The sequence below is a fragment of the Oxyura jamaicensis genome, chromosome 4 (genome assembly GCF_011077185.1).
Source record: "Oxyura jamaicensis isolate SHBP4307 breed ruddy duck chromosome 4, BPBGC_Ojam_1.0, whole genome shotgun sequence".
NCBI lineage: Eukaryota > Metazoa > Chordata > Aves > Anseriformes > Anatidae > Oxyura > Oxyura jamaicensis.
The window spans coordinates 50,551,304-50,569,550 of NC_048896.1; the positions used below are offsets into that span (position 1 = coordinate 50,551,304).

Here is an 18,247-nt window from a genome sequence, read left to right on the forward strand (position 1 = left end):
CTTACAGGGCCTGACAAAGTCTCAAACTTCAAAGTAAAGTTTTAAATGATTTAAAATACTGATCTCAAATACAGACTTTGAGAACACATAAAACATATCATAGCTACTACAAAAATGTTTAAGAAAATGCTATTCAAGAAAGAGAAAAGGTCTTGTATATTTTTAGCTGATACCCTGTACCCTGGACATCTTGTGTATTTAACTTTAAATTTTCACAAGACAAATTGCTATCTTGGCAGGAAAATTAAAATGAGAAATTGATAGGCATATCTGATGAGATAATAAAAAAGAGAACAACAAGATCAAAACACACTAAGAATACATTGCTAGCTCTGACTGTGATTAGGAAGCAATTACCATGGCTCCAGCTTGCTGTTTACCATATAATGTTTAATACAGAAAGAGCAATCTGGAGTGCTGAATAATGTTGCTACCCACATAATTATTTACCTGTTGTAAAATATATGCAATTCTTTTACATCCTAAGTCCAGAACATTACCGTATATTTAAAATGTAATTCCCCAACACCGCAAGCAACTGCTGTCATCAGGTTTTGCATGTTGTTTTGCACAAGAAGTGAGGTGCAAATACTTTCAATGTGCTGGTTGGGCTATTCTCTACCTTTCATGACCATCTGTCGATCATTAAATTTGTGGAAGCATACTGAACTTGATTTCATGTGAGCTGTGAAGCCCTTGAGCATCTGCCTCTTCTCCTGGGAGGCCTTCAGAGGAAATGAGGCTCTTAAAAATGAATTCCTTAACAGGCACTCAGCCTGGAACTTCCTCCTTCAATTTTTTAATTTGTTTCACATTCATGTTTTTGTTGCTATATCAACACCTTCAAATTAAAACTTGAAGAGGCAGAAGTCTGGGAGTCAATTCATTCCAGCTGTTAGTGGGCATTCAATTGCAAAAAGCTGCAACAGGCTTGAAGGCAAATGCTGTTAAGATCTTTGTGGAGTTCAAGACAATGAAATTGGAAGAGAGTGCTTTGAAAGAGCATGGATGAAAATGTGAGAGCTGACTTCAAGGGGGTGCTCCTGAATCTCCTTAATTGTGTGCAGAACTGTTCTTTCCGTACACATGCCTCAGAAACAGCTGGGATATACTGACCTTTTAGAAAAAAGATTCTTAAGGAGATATACAGAAACAGAGGGTGAACTATTCAGTTATACAGTCATCAACACCTGAAGAATATCAAAAGGAGTAAAGCAGAGAATTTTTATAATGTGGTTGTCTAATGATTAACATTTAAGTCTGGCACAAGTGTTGCTAACAAGTGGCAGTGGCCTAATTGTGAAAGACCACTTTGCTTCCCTAATACCTCATTACTGACTTTGTCCAAGCAACATCACAGGTGAATCCACATGATCTGCCATTTAGTCTCGACTGTCTAAACAGCTGGAGTGGAGGACTTGCCCAGAATGCTCTGCAGCTGCTTTTGAGTCCCCACTGTGTTTTCTCCTGGTGCATGCAGATTATGGGCTGAGCAAAGAGCTTATTGCATCCAGATCTTTGCTCCAACAGAGTCAAGAAGCAGTAGAGATGTGCATCAAGACCCAGGACCTGAAATTGCTCCCAGATCCTGTAATTTAGACATCTTATCATTGTCACCTCTAGCTACTCCTATTCTTTCTTCTGCTTGAGCCATTCTAAATTGACATTGCAGCTTCTAGAAGAACAAATGTGTCTTTTTTTCTAGTTTGTTCACCTGCTGTGGGCCGGAGGAGTGGTCAGGTACACATAATAACATTTTAAGTACTCTCCCTGAAATCTTGGCTCCCAGGTTACTCAGATTTATGCCAGAGCTTGTGCTGCGACCAGACACTAATTCTAGAGCTGTAGAGAGCAGTGATCATCTCCATGGTGAAACACAAAGGGAACTCCAAGCAAGAATGAACATGGACCAGCAATACTAAGGCAGGTCCTGGCCTGTCTGAAAACAGCAAAGTTATGACTGGCACCTGAAATACAAAGATATGCTGTTCAGCTCTGTGCTGTACAGAGCATCTGGAAAGTGTTTTAAAAGAGCAATTAGTCCTGTTAAATTTATTGCACTGCAATTATGAACAATTAAATAGCCAAGTAAATGATCTCCTAAATGAGACAGAACTAACCACTACTCCAGTGTTTCATTTTCTTTCAGTAGAAAGATACTGGACATAACAAAAGCACACTTTGGGTTTCTTAGGCGGTATCACTTTTCACACTACTTCTCTTTGGCACATTGTCTTCTTTCAATATGATTTGCAATTTTTCCAGCCCTGTGTTTTTCATAGGAAGTATAAATATTACATTTGGTTGTGCTGTCGTCTTCCTCTTTCTTGAAGACTGAAGTATCTGTGTTTCATCTACGAATAAACTAAATTCTCTCAGAGATGTCAAGGGAAATAGAATATAAATATGAGATTTATTTTCACACGCTTAAAAAAACAGCAGCCCTCTATTATTTCACACATTCCTGGGCTCAGTACAGGTCTCAAGAAGCACCTTTTGGAACTGTATTATGTATCTTAAAAATCTGACAAAATCTCAGCACATCAAGTCCAATCAAACCTATTTTTGTAAGCATATAAATGAGCTTCCTGACCTAATCTGACTGCTGGAAGCTGCAAAAACAGTAAATCACAGATAATGTTGATTTTCCATCATAATTAAGAGCTAAAAGTACATTGCTGGCACAGCTATTAATATATTAGTCATGATAGAATTTAGGGAAGTACATAATAACTAATGTCATCTTTTAGCATTGAAATGCAAACAGAAAAGCCTAAAATATTGTCATTAGAAGAATATAAATGTATGCTGTTCACACTTTTACAAAGGTTTGGTGTGTACTGCAAACGTGTCCACCATTATTCACAGTAAGGAATGGAAAGAGAAGTATACTGGATGGAAAAGGGGATGAGAGGAAGACAAAAGGACTAGCCCACCAGTGTGTACCCAAAGTGATGCAGGAATAGACCAGCTACATCTTTTTTTTTTTTTTTTTTTTTTTCATCCTCTCCTATTCTTTCGCAACCCTAATCACAGCTTCAGTACATCTTTAAAAATTACATTGATCTGAATGCTTGCTTTGAGGAAAGCCTGTGAATGAGGCTATAAATTATAAAGGATATCCTTTCCCACAGACAATGGTACACAGACCACATACTTGGTAGGCATCAGTGGAAGCATACACATAACCTGTCTGTCCGCCCAGCGATTACAGTCCATGGGATTTGTAGAATTCTGTGTTGAATAAATTTAGGATTCTCTGCAATAATCCAGATTGTAGGGCAAGTAAATATTCCAGTAATTCAGCAAAACGTGCTTTCTGCTCTTTTCACTTGTTATTGCTGGAGAGATTTTTAAGGACAAAGATGACAAGAAGCTGCTAAATTTCTAGTAAAAATTGATAAAGGCTTGACACAACTGTTGGACAATCTCCCGTGAAACCTTCATCAGTTCAGTGTTTTTAAACTCAATACAGCATGCACGTCTCCACAAGAGTGACATATTTCACAAACCATAAATTCAAAGTGTTTTTGAAATGAACAATGTTGAGGTGACAAGAAAGGGAAGTCCCTTTTTTCTACACTTGGAAATCACACTTTAGAGAAGTCATTATACTTCTTCTGTGCTATTGAAAATATACATTGTTTTTTTTTATTATTATTATTTTATAGCACACTATCAAACTGTTGTTAAGTTAGGAAAGCACAAAAATGGGCTTAAACACTGCTACTCTATCCCACCCTCAGTTCATGGAGAAAATAAAATCTTCTGTCTTATGAGAGAAGCTGTGTATGGTCCCCACTCTGTATATAGCGTACAATTAGAAATAACAAGTATCTGTAATTAGTCAAAGAGCACTTGGGATAAGAAATATCCTGCAAATCTGAAGACCACATTCTCTGTTAATATAAGCAACGTAAAGCCTTTTTAATTAACATGCACAGACAATTTGGTGCAGGGTTTTCATGTCTCTTGTACTCCATACTTCTGTTACCTAGAAAACTCCAGTTCAAAACTTTTATTTGCAGTTTCAAATTAATTTTCAGATTTATGAATGCCTCTGCAAATCCAGCTTACCTGCCTTCTCATTCCCTTCTCATGTAATTAAACAGTCAAAGATGATTGTTTAAAGAGAAAAATAGTACTCTGAAATCAGGTGCTGAAATAGGACTGAAATGTCAGGTAATTGAAGAATATATTAACTGAGAGGGAAACAGAACAGCAATGACAGAACTTCTGAGTCGTGAAAAGATCTATAGAACACAAATACCAACAAAGACTTTTTTCATACGCCTCTCCACAAGTAACTGGAAGATAATACCAGATTATGCCATTTTATCTTCAAATTCTATTCAAACCTGTTGGCTAGACCATACTTCTGTCTGGTCCAATGTATTTGGAAATAATTAGGTGTAAAAATCTTACCTGCAAAAATTCTCTGACATTTGAGCCCAGGACACGTAGAATTGTATCATAACCAGATTCTTGACAAAATACAAAAAACATCTTCCCAAACATTTGAAGAATTTCCCCAGCATTTAGATCTAGTTAAAACAAGAAAATTCGACTTAGTTCAAATACTGCATTTCATGCACTTTGCTTACTACTTTAGTCTCATATTCATAAATAAGAAAGACAGTACCTAAACTCTTCCCAGATCCAGTGGGCCAAGAATATGGGGACAACAAAATCCAGGGTCCACATACCCAGTAATGTGTATTCAATACGGGAATTTCAGTACAATTTACTGATAACCTTTACGGTTTTTGGGCATTGTGCATTCCGTGTAGCTGTAGTGTTTTAGATTTTGATACAGATAAGGAAACACTGTTTGCAAATAATCGTCAATGTTCGCCTCAGGGGAGTTACTTCTGGGTTACAATAGTGTGAAACCACATCAGCTGCTCCAATTCAACATGACTACTAGTCAGCGTTGTATTTTGAGTTCTTGGCTAATTACTCTTTCAGAACAAATTCATACTGCATTCGGGTCTACAGATAAAATAAAGATGGTGGGCATAATTCTGCCTTTTAAACTACAGACCAGCATTGGAATGATTGAAAACAAATGCTACCCCAGTTAATGGTAGATATGAAATATGACATGCCATAAACACTTCTGTAAATGGGCATGATTGTTCAGCAGAGAGATCAAAGATGCAGAGATCAAATCCCATCTTCTGAGATTTTTTAGTTTTCTCTCTGACCATTACCATGTTTCCATTTCTTCTTTGTTAAATCCTGTGTCTCTCTGCTACATGGATTTATTTATTTTTTAATCATACATGTGATAAGTGGGCAAAGAAGATTTCCATATTACTTACTAAGAACCTTGCTTGCAGCTGCAACCAGGTCATAGGTTTTGGAATCATCATATATTATTCTGACAAGAAACTGTCCTTCCTCATCTAGCTGTGCCTCCTTCCTAAAAAGAAAATTAAAAAATTTTTTTTGGTTGAGGGAGAAGCACCAAATCTATAAACCAGTCACATATTGTTTGGTATTAGTCTTTAAATAAGATAAGTCTGTAGCTTATACCTTTAAGAAATTACTTGTAGAAAATTAGAAATACATCTGATCCATACCTCAGGATAATTAAAGTACAACACCATTCTCTTATGATCATTTGTGCTCTGAAAATAATAATTAGCTGGGAGAAAATAAATATGATTTTTCAGTACAGAGCCTCACAAAGAAGCTGCTGAACTAATTGAAGATAGAATTTGTAGTTTAAAAAGGGAAATATCTAATAAACCAGAATTAGAACAATTTTCAAAAAGGCAGATGATTAAATAGTGTTTTTTAATAAAAACTAGGCATATGTTATATGAATTAAGACAATCAACTCACCACTGTACCCTACTTATTTCTCTAATAGAAAAATTAAAGACAACCATTTGGAAAAATTACTTACTAGTACTGTGGTAATGAAGGGCTCCTACCAGAGAAGGACAGAAATTTGTCTTGAGATAAAGTTGAAACATATGGCATAAGAGCAAATATTCTAATGGTTCAAAACTTATAACAATCATCAGAATTATAAACCTTTAAAAACTAGATTCTAAACCTACTATCTAAAATTCTGTATCCCCTTTTACAACAAAATCTTCCATCTCTACCACCATATTTCATGCATCATTAGAACAAAACTCTTTGACATTTTCTTCTGATTTTCTAAAGCCAGCATATTTTCTTTTTAAAATGAAATAATACAAACTAATCATGCCTACACAACAATTCACGTATTTACAGTTGTACCGGAAATATCCATCTATACAAACACAGAAACATTTTCTGTGTTACCCAATGGGAGAGAGGCCTGAGGATTAAGTATTCTATTTCATGTTAAAACTGATAGATGACAAATGGTACTGTTGATAAGGCCTGATTCCAATCTCATGTGATATTATTCTATTGACCTAAATGAAATTACTTGTCATTTAACCCTCCAGTTAGTAATCAACAGTCTTTGACCATCTGCCCACTTATCAATGGAAGTCTGGAATCCTTTATTTTCTTCTTCCTCTTCCACTTCCTTTAATCCTGCTCATCATATTCTTACCACTGACCAAAAATTATACTACGTTGGTTTTATATTTAAAATATGCTGACATTATTTATTAATTAATGAGCTCTCATACCATCTACATGACATATGCCTTTTTATACGCATTCTATGAATAGGCATAATGAGCTAAAAAACAAGCTAAGCAACTTTCCCAAGTTCTCAGGTTTCACAGGTTTTACAGCAGAGCAAAACTGGCTGCAAGAGTTTTCTCAAATATATAAAAATAAAAAGCACAGTATTATTTTTATGAACAATCAATTGCAATAATTTATTCGTTATATTAAGAAATAGTGTTTTCATAAAAAATCAAGCAGAAATTGTTTGTGTACACATAGTCCCCCACAAATATTTTTTTAATACTCCAAAAAAGTACTTCTGGTCCTCCTCCCCAGTCGTTCTCTGAAAACTTCAGATCAGCCTGCAGGATATCAAGTCTCACTGATTCCTGAAAACAGCTCCCATGCCATATATTCCATTTTTTCCTAAACAGCAGAATAACTATTTTTTGTTAATGGTAAACATCCTGAAGCATATGAGGTCCGTCAGTGACAAGAAGGTGTTTACACTTCCTAAGAACTGAACTGAAATCACATGAGAAAAGAAAACCATCTTGATTCTTTGAGTCTCATAAAATGGTATGTAACTGGAAGTCAGCTATGGTTTAGAGGGAAGTTTGCAAAGGGTGCACAAACTTTCCCACATCCCTGATACACACTGTGCTTTCTCTTAGTCTCTCAGTTCTCAGCCAAACCACAAAGGATTACACACACATCTGGAAAAGCAATGAACATCCTCAGAAATACTGCATACTTGCACAAGCCACTAGACACAGCTTTTGTGTGTGAGAATTTTCTGTATTAAAAACAAAAATAAAAAATGAACGAGTTTGATCACTTTGGTATCTCTTTCAAAATGCTTAGTTCCTTCCAATTACATTGACTGGAACTTTTCCTGTTTCTTTCTCAGTGCCAAGCCATCCTTACTTTTTTAATTAGCTTCACTGTATTTCATCAAAGTTTGTCTTCAATGCCTACAGCTTCTCTGAGCCATAATTTTTTAAAATTACCACTGGTTATTTAAATGCCTATCCCATTTATATTATTCAGGTACTTTTGGTTTTCTCCACTTTTCTCTAGATGCTTTGCGTCACTCAGCAGCCATCTTCTTTGTAGTCTTAGTATGTATTTCCTATTAAAATAACTTTATTGGTAAAGTTAAACCATCAAAAAAGTTCATCAGCAATTATGTCTACATTGGACATAATTTTCTGGGAAGAAATTGCAAGCTCCAAGGTTTCACTCTCCCTCAGCATCAACAGTCTTGATGGGCATTCTAGCAGTACAGGCAAAGAACCTGCTGTTTGTACTGCAGCCTAATCATCCAAGAGAAAAAAAAAATATGCCTGCTTTTCAGTAATTTTTATTTTAAAAAGACAGAGAAAGATATTAAAAATTGTGACCCAACAGAAACCAACCTCCTTTTGGGATTTTTTTTTTTTCTTTCTAGAGAATTTGCTGAAGTAAATATTTGCTCTAGCAGGGGACTACATTCCTCACTCAAAACTGTGTGGGCAAAAATCTTTGTCCTACAGTTATGGTAAATCCCCTGACAATGTCTGATGTAAACATCTGTCAACAGACAAATAGCTTTTATTTCTAAAACCAGTGCTTGAAAAATACTAGAATCAAGATTTTTTTTTTTCCCGGGATGATTCCTTCTCCATACCTCTCAGCTCTGCTGTGCTGGTACCTCCCAATCATTTATCTTGATGCAGAACTGACTTGTAATTCAGCTAAGTATTTGTTTTACTGGGTTATTTTTCTGCTGGATGGATTTCCCAGTCTCTTCCTCCCCTGGTCACAGAAGCTGCTGTGCATACTGAACAACAACTAGACAGAGCTGCTGAGGACACGACAGGCAGTTCAATAAAGTTGGCTGAAACCTCTTCCCCTGCCTCTAGTGAACTGCAGTTTCTGAAGCTTTCTGCTTCTCTTGGTAATCTGACATCATTGAGAACTTTGGGAAACCCTTCTCTCTGAAACGCATTATCCTTAAGGCTACAGGTGATGAGGAAATGCTGTTCTAAGTTTATCCAAAATGACCAATGCAATGTGAAAACACTTCTATTTTCACAGAGGCATTTGTCCTTCAGCAAATGTATCAAATTGCAGGTCCTCTAGTAAACTTCTTTGAGAGCAGAGCGTCAGAGCTATGAGCACCAGAGGCTGACCACAATGTTAACACCAGCAGTCCAGGAAACAGGACCAAGCCACTGAAATGCTCATGTAGATGAATGGGCAATCCCCAAGTTGTTTCCTCATGGCTGCAGTTTTCTCACCTAATTGCCTGACCCCTACCTGTTCTATCAAACCTGTCTGCATTTACAGAGCTGGCTCTACAACAAGGGTGATACGAAGAAACCAGCAACTCTTCCAGTTTTAGCTGTTTTTACTCCACGACCTATGAGTACCATGTATGAAAACAAACCTGCCTGTGTGGAACAAGATGTGACTATAAGTCTGGGTGTCTGAATCTTCAAATACCAGAAGGCTGCAACTGCTCTCATTCAAACAGCGTCTCTTTCCTGGCTGACAGATGGTTCATAAACTGGGATTAGAACTGCAGTATAACATGGCCTCCTTCAATGCACAGAATTTACATTTGGCTGACTATATTTCATAAAAAACTTCATCATCCATAGCTTTATGAAAAACTGCAGCACTTCTCTTGAAATGTTTTGCTGCAATCATTATTCTCATTTTTTTAACAGACGTTTTCTGCAGACCCTGGTGTTTGATCACAAAGGTATTAACAGCAATAACATGTGGTGACTTTCTTAAGGGCTTGACTGGAAATGAACCAAAAGCAACAAGTTCTGGCAAATTCCCAGTTCAAGCTCTGGTTAATTCCTTAGTGAAGCAGCAGCACTACAGTAGCAAACTTTTAACTTTCATATGCCCTTGCTTTCAAAACAACTTCTAAGACAAATAGAACATGATTTACAATTAATTTCTCATTTACATTTCTAGAAACAAAAGAAGGGTGTGTTTTGCTCCCCAGAAAGTTTATGTTTAAAAATTTTAAAAATCCCAGGAGACTTGCCTGAACAGACTCCTGCTGTCAGCACACAGGATGTGCTATTTCATGGTTCAAAACTTGCATCTTTTGTTATGCCTGTCCTAACTGCTGCGGTCTGGCAGCCCTTTTTATTCACTCTAGGCTAATTTTGAATGATTACACAAAGCTATCCCAACTGTGGCAAACAAAGATTTCAGCCAGGACTTTTTCTAAAACGTTTTCCTCCCGAATGTTTAAATTATCCAGGTTAATCTGTGGAAGTTTACTTGGGGAAAAATAACCTTAGCCATTACACCATGGAAAATAACAGTAAAACACAAGACATTTCTCATGTACAGGTTTGACCTTGACATCATCCAAATCAATGGAAAAATTCCTACCAAGTTGATCAAAGCAGGATCAAGTCCTAAAAGCAGCCCTTTCACTATTGGTCATGCTAACACCCCCAAATTGCTGTTGGTCTAGAAGCACAAAATAGTGTTACAGGTGTACAATGGGCCCTTTGAAAATCTTTTCCATTGTGAGGCTAGTTTAGTATTTGAAAACACACTACTCATGTTCAAAGGTAGCGTTAATAATTCACAAAGATGAATGAAATCTTAAGTGCTAACAAACATTCAGACAAAAACCATTCTTAAAATGAGAACAGATCTCATACTATGGATGTTTAGACCACAGGTTGCACACATTTTTATTTCACTCTCGGACTTCACACTGTAAACCTCAAAGAAATGTGGTCTGAAAAAGACCCATTTTTTATTAGCATAGAGATTCCTAACTTGTATGCATGGGAAAAGGCTTGCTATGAATGTTGATCTTTAAGGTCCTGGAAACATAAAGGAAATACCTTCTCTCTTTTGATGTTTCAAGGATTTCCTTTTGCCAACTTAAGAGATTCTACAGGCAACATAGTTGGACACGATGCCATGACAGGTTGGTTCTATATACATGTTTTTCTTACTTATATAGTACATCCTCCACAAAGTGGATTTTAATGTAGTTTTGCGGTCAGACTGTAGCATTTAAAAGCAATTGTAATAAATCATAATCAAGCAGAAGGTTGCAGCTTTCAGAACTTTTTGTTTGTTTGTTTATGCAGCACTTGGTTATTTTATCTCTGTAGTCAGTCATAAGGCTGGAATTAAAAAAAAAAAAATGAAAAAAAAAAAAACAACATTTTTTTCTACAGAAGAACCCTTCTCGTCATAGAACTTTGCACACAGTAAATGTTGAGAAAATGTAATGGATACAAATAGGAAAATTAGATGATTGGAGACTACATGGAACAATTCTTTGTATCCTCAAGATACACAAGCTTCTCTGTGACAGCTATACTATTATTTAGAAGCTGTTGGTATCACTTTTACAGATCATCTAGTGTACCAAAAGTACAACTGGACCTCTTCCTACCAAAACTGTGGTCCTAAGTGCATGCCATGGGTGTGTCACCTTGAACATGCCACAACAGCGACTTCCAAGACCACCTCTATGACCCCTTCCATGATAGTCATTGTTTCTGTTGGGACTTTTGCCACCATTGTCCTTTACTATTCTTGGTGTACCAAGGATGTAAAAAGTGCTTGTTAAATTGAAGAAACCAGTCAAAACAATCTTCTTGACAAAATAACACTACTGCACTTAGAAACCCAGCATGATTCTGATCTGACTGATACGAGCATGTCAAGCTTAATTCAGTTCCAACAGCAACAATATTAAGCAGAATTACATGTGTCAGAACTAAAGATGATATCAGTGAAATACGAATCATCATCCTTGCATCCCTCTTACATTAAGATGGCAAAATCACTGCTTATTGTATTACTTCGCACATGGTTTGTGTTTTCAAAACACTATTAATCTTTTTTCATGTATTTCACAAAGATGCTTTCCTAAAAGTATTTAAAATATTGATCCAATCTTCCCACTCCTCCCAGAAACAAAAAAAAAAAAAGAAAAAAAGAAAAAAAATAAACTTGTATGTGTTATGGATGGTCTAGAGATATTTTAAACACCCAGCTGGGAAAAACATAAATTATATTAAGTTACAAGATTAGAAAAAAATGGGAATCTGTCCAGGAAAATGACATTCTGGGTAAAGTAAATAGGTGTATTTATAGACTTCAGTGCTCTGAGCTATTTCCCAGTTTTACAAGCTGGAGATGAGAGTGTTTAATGTAAGTTTTCAAAACAAGATTATCCTAGAAGATACAGTTAACAAATGTGCAAGTTCTTTGTTACTAATCCAAATACTAAAAATATTATTAAAAACACAAAGCTAGTATTATTTTGCTTTCTTTTACATAAGTGGACTAAAAGGAATGGTATTTACCATACCAAGGAATGGTATTTCTTTTAATCATTTCGTTTATAAGAGTGACTGATATGTTTACAACACCTGGTATCCTAACAGATCTAAAAGTACTTCCCAGTTCTGGGAAAACTAAAAAGTACCTGAAAGATACTGCAAGCACACTCACACCATGCTCCAAACGACAGCACTATTTGTTTTTAGCCAGGTCTTTCCCAAATGAATTAAAGAATTTGGCATCCATAGAGTTTAAAATCCTGACCTCCAAACAAGTCCTTCTGCTGTGAGGAACTGAAGGAGCAGTCACTTTCTGGATAAACACTCACTGATGTTAAGAGGTGTAATGGATTAAAATAATTAATCCATTGTCTTTTCACCACTAATGGCTTTCCAAATTGTCTTTCTGACCTCTATTTATACTTAACCTCTATTTTTTTTTAATTATTATGAGATTGATCAAAGGGAACACTCTATCTTCAGTACTGGGTAGACACAATGCTAATGGAGGCAGGAAAAAATCAATTTTCCTGGCTTTTCACAGACCACTGCAATTAATTATAACTCGGTTCTACAAAACCCAGAAAAAGTATGGACTCCCATATATAAAGCTGTAGTGAAGAGTCTATTTTTTCATCAGTGTTCATGGTGAAAAGGCACTTAAGATAATTAACACAGTATGCCTGTAATGTCTTTGAGCATGAAGGAATCAGTAACTTTGGGTAAACTGTAAAGCAAAGATTCCTTGTAATAAATTAGTTGTGGGCTGGGAAGGGCAAGTACTGAGCAAGGTCCTGCAGCTCAACAAAGCAAGAGAGATGATTCACATGGGACTGATTATCAGCATTGCAATATAGTTCTACATGTCTGTGTGGTAAAATCCATAACCGGCTTGATAGGCACCTGGACTTCTTCTACAGTTCCTGCCAAGAGAAGTACATAGGAAAGAAACAGAAAAGTCAGCAACCTGGGAGAAATCCCAAAGGCATTAAGATAAATAAAATAAAATAAAATAAAATAAAATATTTGAAGTCCTAGGCACATCCAAATCTACACTCGGATGTCTAAAAGGAGTTTGGCAACAAGCTTCTTATGTAAATCAGCTCTTGTTGAGAAATACCACAAAAAAAAATAAAAAAAAAAAAATTGAAGGACTATCCCATGCTTCAACAACACGATACCTAATTGAAATACTATACCTCACATTTTGTACAGGTCTTTGATTTTGCCTATTTAATCTGCATTCTTGTTGCCCAGGCCACACTGTGGTTATGTAGATGTGATATGCACACACACACGTGTGTATATACCTGTACCCATAAGTATTTCTATGCCTATGCATCTATAAAGGGAAGTATAGTTTCTCCAGAAACTTTACATTCTAAACTGATGATTAACCTACCTTCTCCCCTAGCAGAAGTCATGCCGTTAACACAGTACAGATTGATACAGACTATGGTACACTTTTACATCATTTCTAATACATTTACATCCTTTTTTTTTCTTTTCTATTTATATTGCCCTATATAAATTAGCTGAAATCTTAGAGAACATGACATTTTCTGAAATGATTATAAGAAATAAATATCTCATAAAGAGCCTGAAGTATTTGATGAGCTTCTTTTTGTTGCTTTGCACAAGCTGGAAAGATGAGCTCAAGTACTGCTTACAGCAACCTTGGTGAAGTGTGCTCCTTACTATGTTTCCCCACCTCTCCCTGAGCCTACATGATGCAATCTCCCCATCACACATAAAACCTTCTTTTCCCCAAGGCTACTGAATCTTTCAGTATTGAGGACAGGCTCTACACAGATAGTACACAGCTATTCAATATTTTATTTTATCCTATTAGTCAATATATAACATCAGACTTGATATACAGCAAAGTTTTATAATGCAGCTCTGAAGACAGAATTTTCCTTCGCAAGAAGCCTGTCTGTGGAACTGATCCCTGTATTTGCATGGACAAGTATTAATTAACAAGCTAGTGAGACCAATTATATAATTTCTGTTTTAAATGGATGACACAACCACAGATCAAAAAATACATCTACTGGTAACAATAAATGAACAAAAGGTTTCATTAATCTTGAATGCCCAGTTTGAGACAGGTGAACCTGTTCTTTCACGATACTCTGCATTTTTTATGGTCAAAGCACAGCTTTCAAGGACTTCACACATCACCAGCATCAGATCCACAATTCACCCGAGTTCCAGCACCTCTTAAAAGCTTACTGTTGTAACTTGTAACAAGTCTTTCATTGTAGCTTTTGCTAATAATATCTGATAAGGCAAACTGGTACACTATGAACTATTATTATATCTAAACATTTTGCTAAGCAACAGTAATAGGCAAAAACCTCGATTTTTACAGGATTTGCCACAAACAAAAACTGTGTTTTGCCATAGACATAAGCAGAGAAAATTATCTTTGGCAAGGTACCATACTAAACTCAGTATATAGACACTAGTCTATATACTGAAGTATAGTCCCTTTATTTTCTAGCTGCAAAAGAAGTTCTTTTTGTTTGTTTGTTTGTATAGGAAACATAAAAATCTAGTTTTTGTTACACTAGAAATTCCCAGGAAACAATGTGAGTTTAAACCAAATCCAATTCTTTCCCCTGGGGAAAAAAAAAAAAATGTAATACATATTCTTAAAGGCACAGTTGAATAGATTTTCTCTCTTTATATTATTTGACTTGATATTATTTACTATATTGGAATATAACTGCAAATAAAATTAATGAGAATATCACTTTCTATCAATGAGTTCATAAGTTCCTAAGTACCCAAACTCTAATGAAAGTTACTGGAGGTCAATTTTACATGTATTAATAAACAAAATCATCTACCTCTCTTGACTTAATTAGCCAACTTGCAACAACACCAATACACCTGCTAGGAATGCCATTGAAAATTTACCCAATAAACATGTATTCTTAAATCATCTACTTTTTACTGCAAAGCCTACAGTAACTAGTCTGATCTATGCTACCCTTTACTGACAGGAAACTTTGTCCGTACCGTTTCCTAAAGGAAAATGCCAGCCCTACCGTCTATTTCACTCCCTCATATGGAGTATTTTTTTCTACCACTTCAGCTGAACCCAAGTTGAATCTGAGGAGAGAAGCTCTCTGCTTACTTTATACCAGGATAATTATAGCATAATTCCCTAGTCCCGTGTTTCACTGTTTTAACCATAACAGGACAGTTACAGAAAACAAATTCTGATCAATGAACTAGCCTAGATATTTGGTAGCTGATAATGGACAAAGTCTGGGGGAGGACAACAAAGCTTTCCTTCCTCAAAGGAAAAGTGATTGCCTTTTGATCTTTGTTGGTGCACACTTCCAGTCTGTGAATCCATGGGAAGTTAGTGTTACCCAGCAGTCTACTCAGACCTTGAGCATTGGCATTTAAGAATAGGTGTGGCCAGTGCATGCCAGACTGATCCACAAAAGGGCAAAGGCAGGATGATGCTTTAATTCCACACTAAACATTGAGCAACAGGAAAATAATACTACTTCTTGCTTTCTACATCCCATACTAAGGCTCATCTGGCAAAGAATACATGGCTCTCGGGGCACAAAATGAGTATTTTGCTACTGTGAAAGTTTCAACACAGATGTTCTTTTCTAGAATCAATTAGAAAGCCTTTTTACCTCTAGATGTTTAGTTTTTGCAACAGTTTTTAACTTCTGCTCTTGTTTTTCCATGCTCGCAGGCTACACGTTTTGTGGGGACTTCTAACACAGAAACAAAACAAAGATGGAGACTACACTTGAGTGACTGTACCATTTCATTTCTCAAAAACTATCTTTTAGATCCTTCATGTACCTCTGTGGGAAAAACACTGGTTTATTTTACACTGTTGTGATGAAGCGTTTGAATGTGTTTCTTAATATGACATTCAAGTTCTCATTCCTATTCTTGGCAATATATCTGAAATTGTCACAGTTTGAGCATCTAACCTGGCCTAAATTTAGATTTAGGAGCCTGTGGGAAAATCCTGTATTCATTTAATCAAACACAGAGTGAAGTGATACTGTTGGGAAACACAGGAAAAGCTACTATTCCCAGCTGACAACAATGCCCTAGCTCCCACATACCACCCTGGAGCTGTTTCAAGAAGACATCCCTGTTAATACTTCAGTTTTTTACACACTTAAACCTTTAGAGCTGCTGAACAGTGCTCAGATTTTCACATGTACTGGCTGTGCTGCTCAGCTACATGTGGAATCTGTTGCAAAGGAGCTCATTTTATTATAGCAGAAGTCCCTTTTAAAAATTTGTAACTACACAATTGTTTAAATACATCCACTCCAAAAAAAAAAAAAAAAAAAAAAAAAGCCTTTTTGTGTGTTTCTGTTTGTTTGGTTTGGTTTGCTTTCCTTTGTGTTTGTTGTTGTTGTTATTGCTGTTTTGTTTTTCATGGGGGTAGTGTTTCTATTTTGTTTTGGACAGGCATATAGACAGTAATTCCATGCCCACTACTTACCATCACATTCATGCACTGCAGGATTACCCAGCAGCACAAATTCGGTCTTGATCAGACATGAGCACAAAACTGCATGTATGTGAAAGCGATCAGGCCTGACAATTTTATGTTAGCTACCATTTGTGTTGGCTGCAGGAGAAATAAAGATATCTAATGCCAAAGGAATCTTGAGAACTATCTTTTATGGACAATGCAATTGCCGAACAATCTGAAATAGCTCTTACATGTGATAATGACAAAATAAGGAGCTTGACAGAGGTTCTCAAGCAGGGAAGGGACAAATCAGAAGTGTCTTCTCAGCAAAAATGTGGTTAATCATTCTAATTAACAATTTATTTGCTAAGAAAGGACTGCAGGACTAGTAGAGTGCTAATCAGAGCATTTCTACATGTATTCCAGGTCTCTCCTTCCACAGACTGAAGTACAATGAAATCATCATTTTGACTCAATTAACAACAAGTGATGGCAACGAAAACACCACTTTCACAAGAGCATCAAATACCTAACCTAACAACATCTCTGCAAGTGTAAGAGAGGAACTGAAAGGACCTAAAATAGCAGATATTTAATGGCTAGCAGAGGACCCCTAAAGCAGTGCAATCGCTATAACCTGTTCCAGATTTATAGGGGGTTTGTTCACTGGTTTATAAGAGTTAGTATGTTCTAGAGTTTAAGACAAATCCTGATGAATAAAAATCCAGCTGCAAACTCCTTTTGCACAAGGAGCTACAGCAGCTGTTGCATATACAAATATACTGGCTCTTTCTTGCAGATCATGTTCCACTCTTCTGTTTGGGTTGTATTATGGTATTGTTTCCTTCCAGAAAGCCATCTTCTCTGAGAGTTAATAGCAGATCCTAGCTGCTGGGCTGCAACAAGACAGAAATGTTTCCCAGCTGAAAGACAGAAACAGGATGTAGCAGCTTCCTGAACTTTCACAGCTGACCTTTAGCCAAACATTTGCTCTCTCTTTATTATTTTTTTCCAAAACATTAAATGAGTAATACTCATCATGGACTTTAGTTATCTCTGGTACTCTAGCAGGTACGTGCAAAAGTCTTATAAGTAGGCTGTATCAAGAATTATGGCTGGGGGTCCTGACAGTCTGCAGCATGATCCATACTAGAGGAGAAGACTTTTTATCTTCTCTGATGGATTCCTCTCCTGTGCAAGTTCTGCTGATCAGGTGATCTGGACAAAAGGGGACTCAAAGGCATGCTGTTAAGGATGATATGCCAGGAAAGAGTGAACATTCCTTAGTACATTTTATACTTATTATAAGTTTCATGGAAAATGATTGATGTACCACTAAGGTGTGTTTTTTTTTTTCTTACTAAGTCTCTTAACTTACACGTGTCATATAAACTCAGTATCAAGGCATAACAATTCAAAAGAGATAGTTGTGTTTAGTTAAGGTGTGCAAGAAAAATAAACTTACACAGTTTACTTAACTTGCAGTCCAAAACTGTGGTATTCACTGAAGCATCTATGCAATCCATAGAACTGTATTTGCAATGTGTAATTTAGAGATTAACTGTCTTGGATCAGTGGAGCAGTGACTGCTGAACCGGAACTGTGGACTCTCCATCTCTGGTGATATTAAAGACTCAGCTAGACCAAGTCACAGCTGAGCCCTGAGATAGTGCTGGTAACAGTCCTGGCTGGAACACAGGCTGGAATAGATGACCTCCAGACACCCCTTCAAGCCAACATTTCTGTGATTCTCTGGTAAGATTACCCCATTTTTAATGAATGAATTCAAGGAAAAAAAAAAAACATGGTCACAAGAATTTCA

General features: G+C 36.4%; 1 protein-coding gene across 1 annotated transcript in view; it reads right to left on the reverse strand.

Annotated features, from left to right (window-relative positions):
- GUCY1B1 (guanylate cyclase 1 soluble subunit beta 1) overlaps window positions 1-18,247 on the reverse strand; it is a 41,583-nt gene that overhangs the window by 21,872 nt on the left and 1,464 nt on the right. Inside the window, exons 3-4 of the mRNA XM_035323428.1 lie at window positions 5,325-5,425; window positions 4,426-4,544 (exon numbers count right to left, since the gene is read on the reverse strand). Coding sequence (XP_035179319.1) covers window positions 4,426-4,544; window positions 5,325-5,425 — 220 coding nt within the window. The remainder of the gene's footprint in view (window positions 1-4,425; window positions 4,545-5,324; window positions 5,426-18,247) is intronic.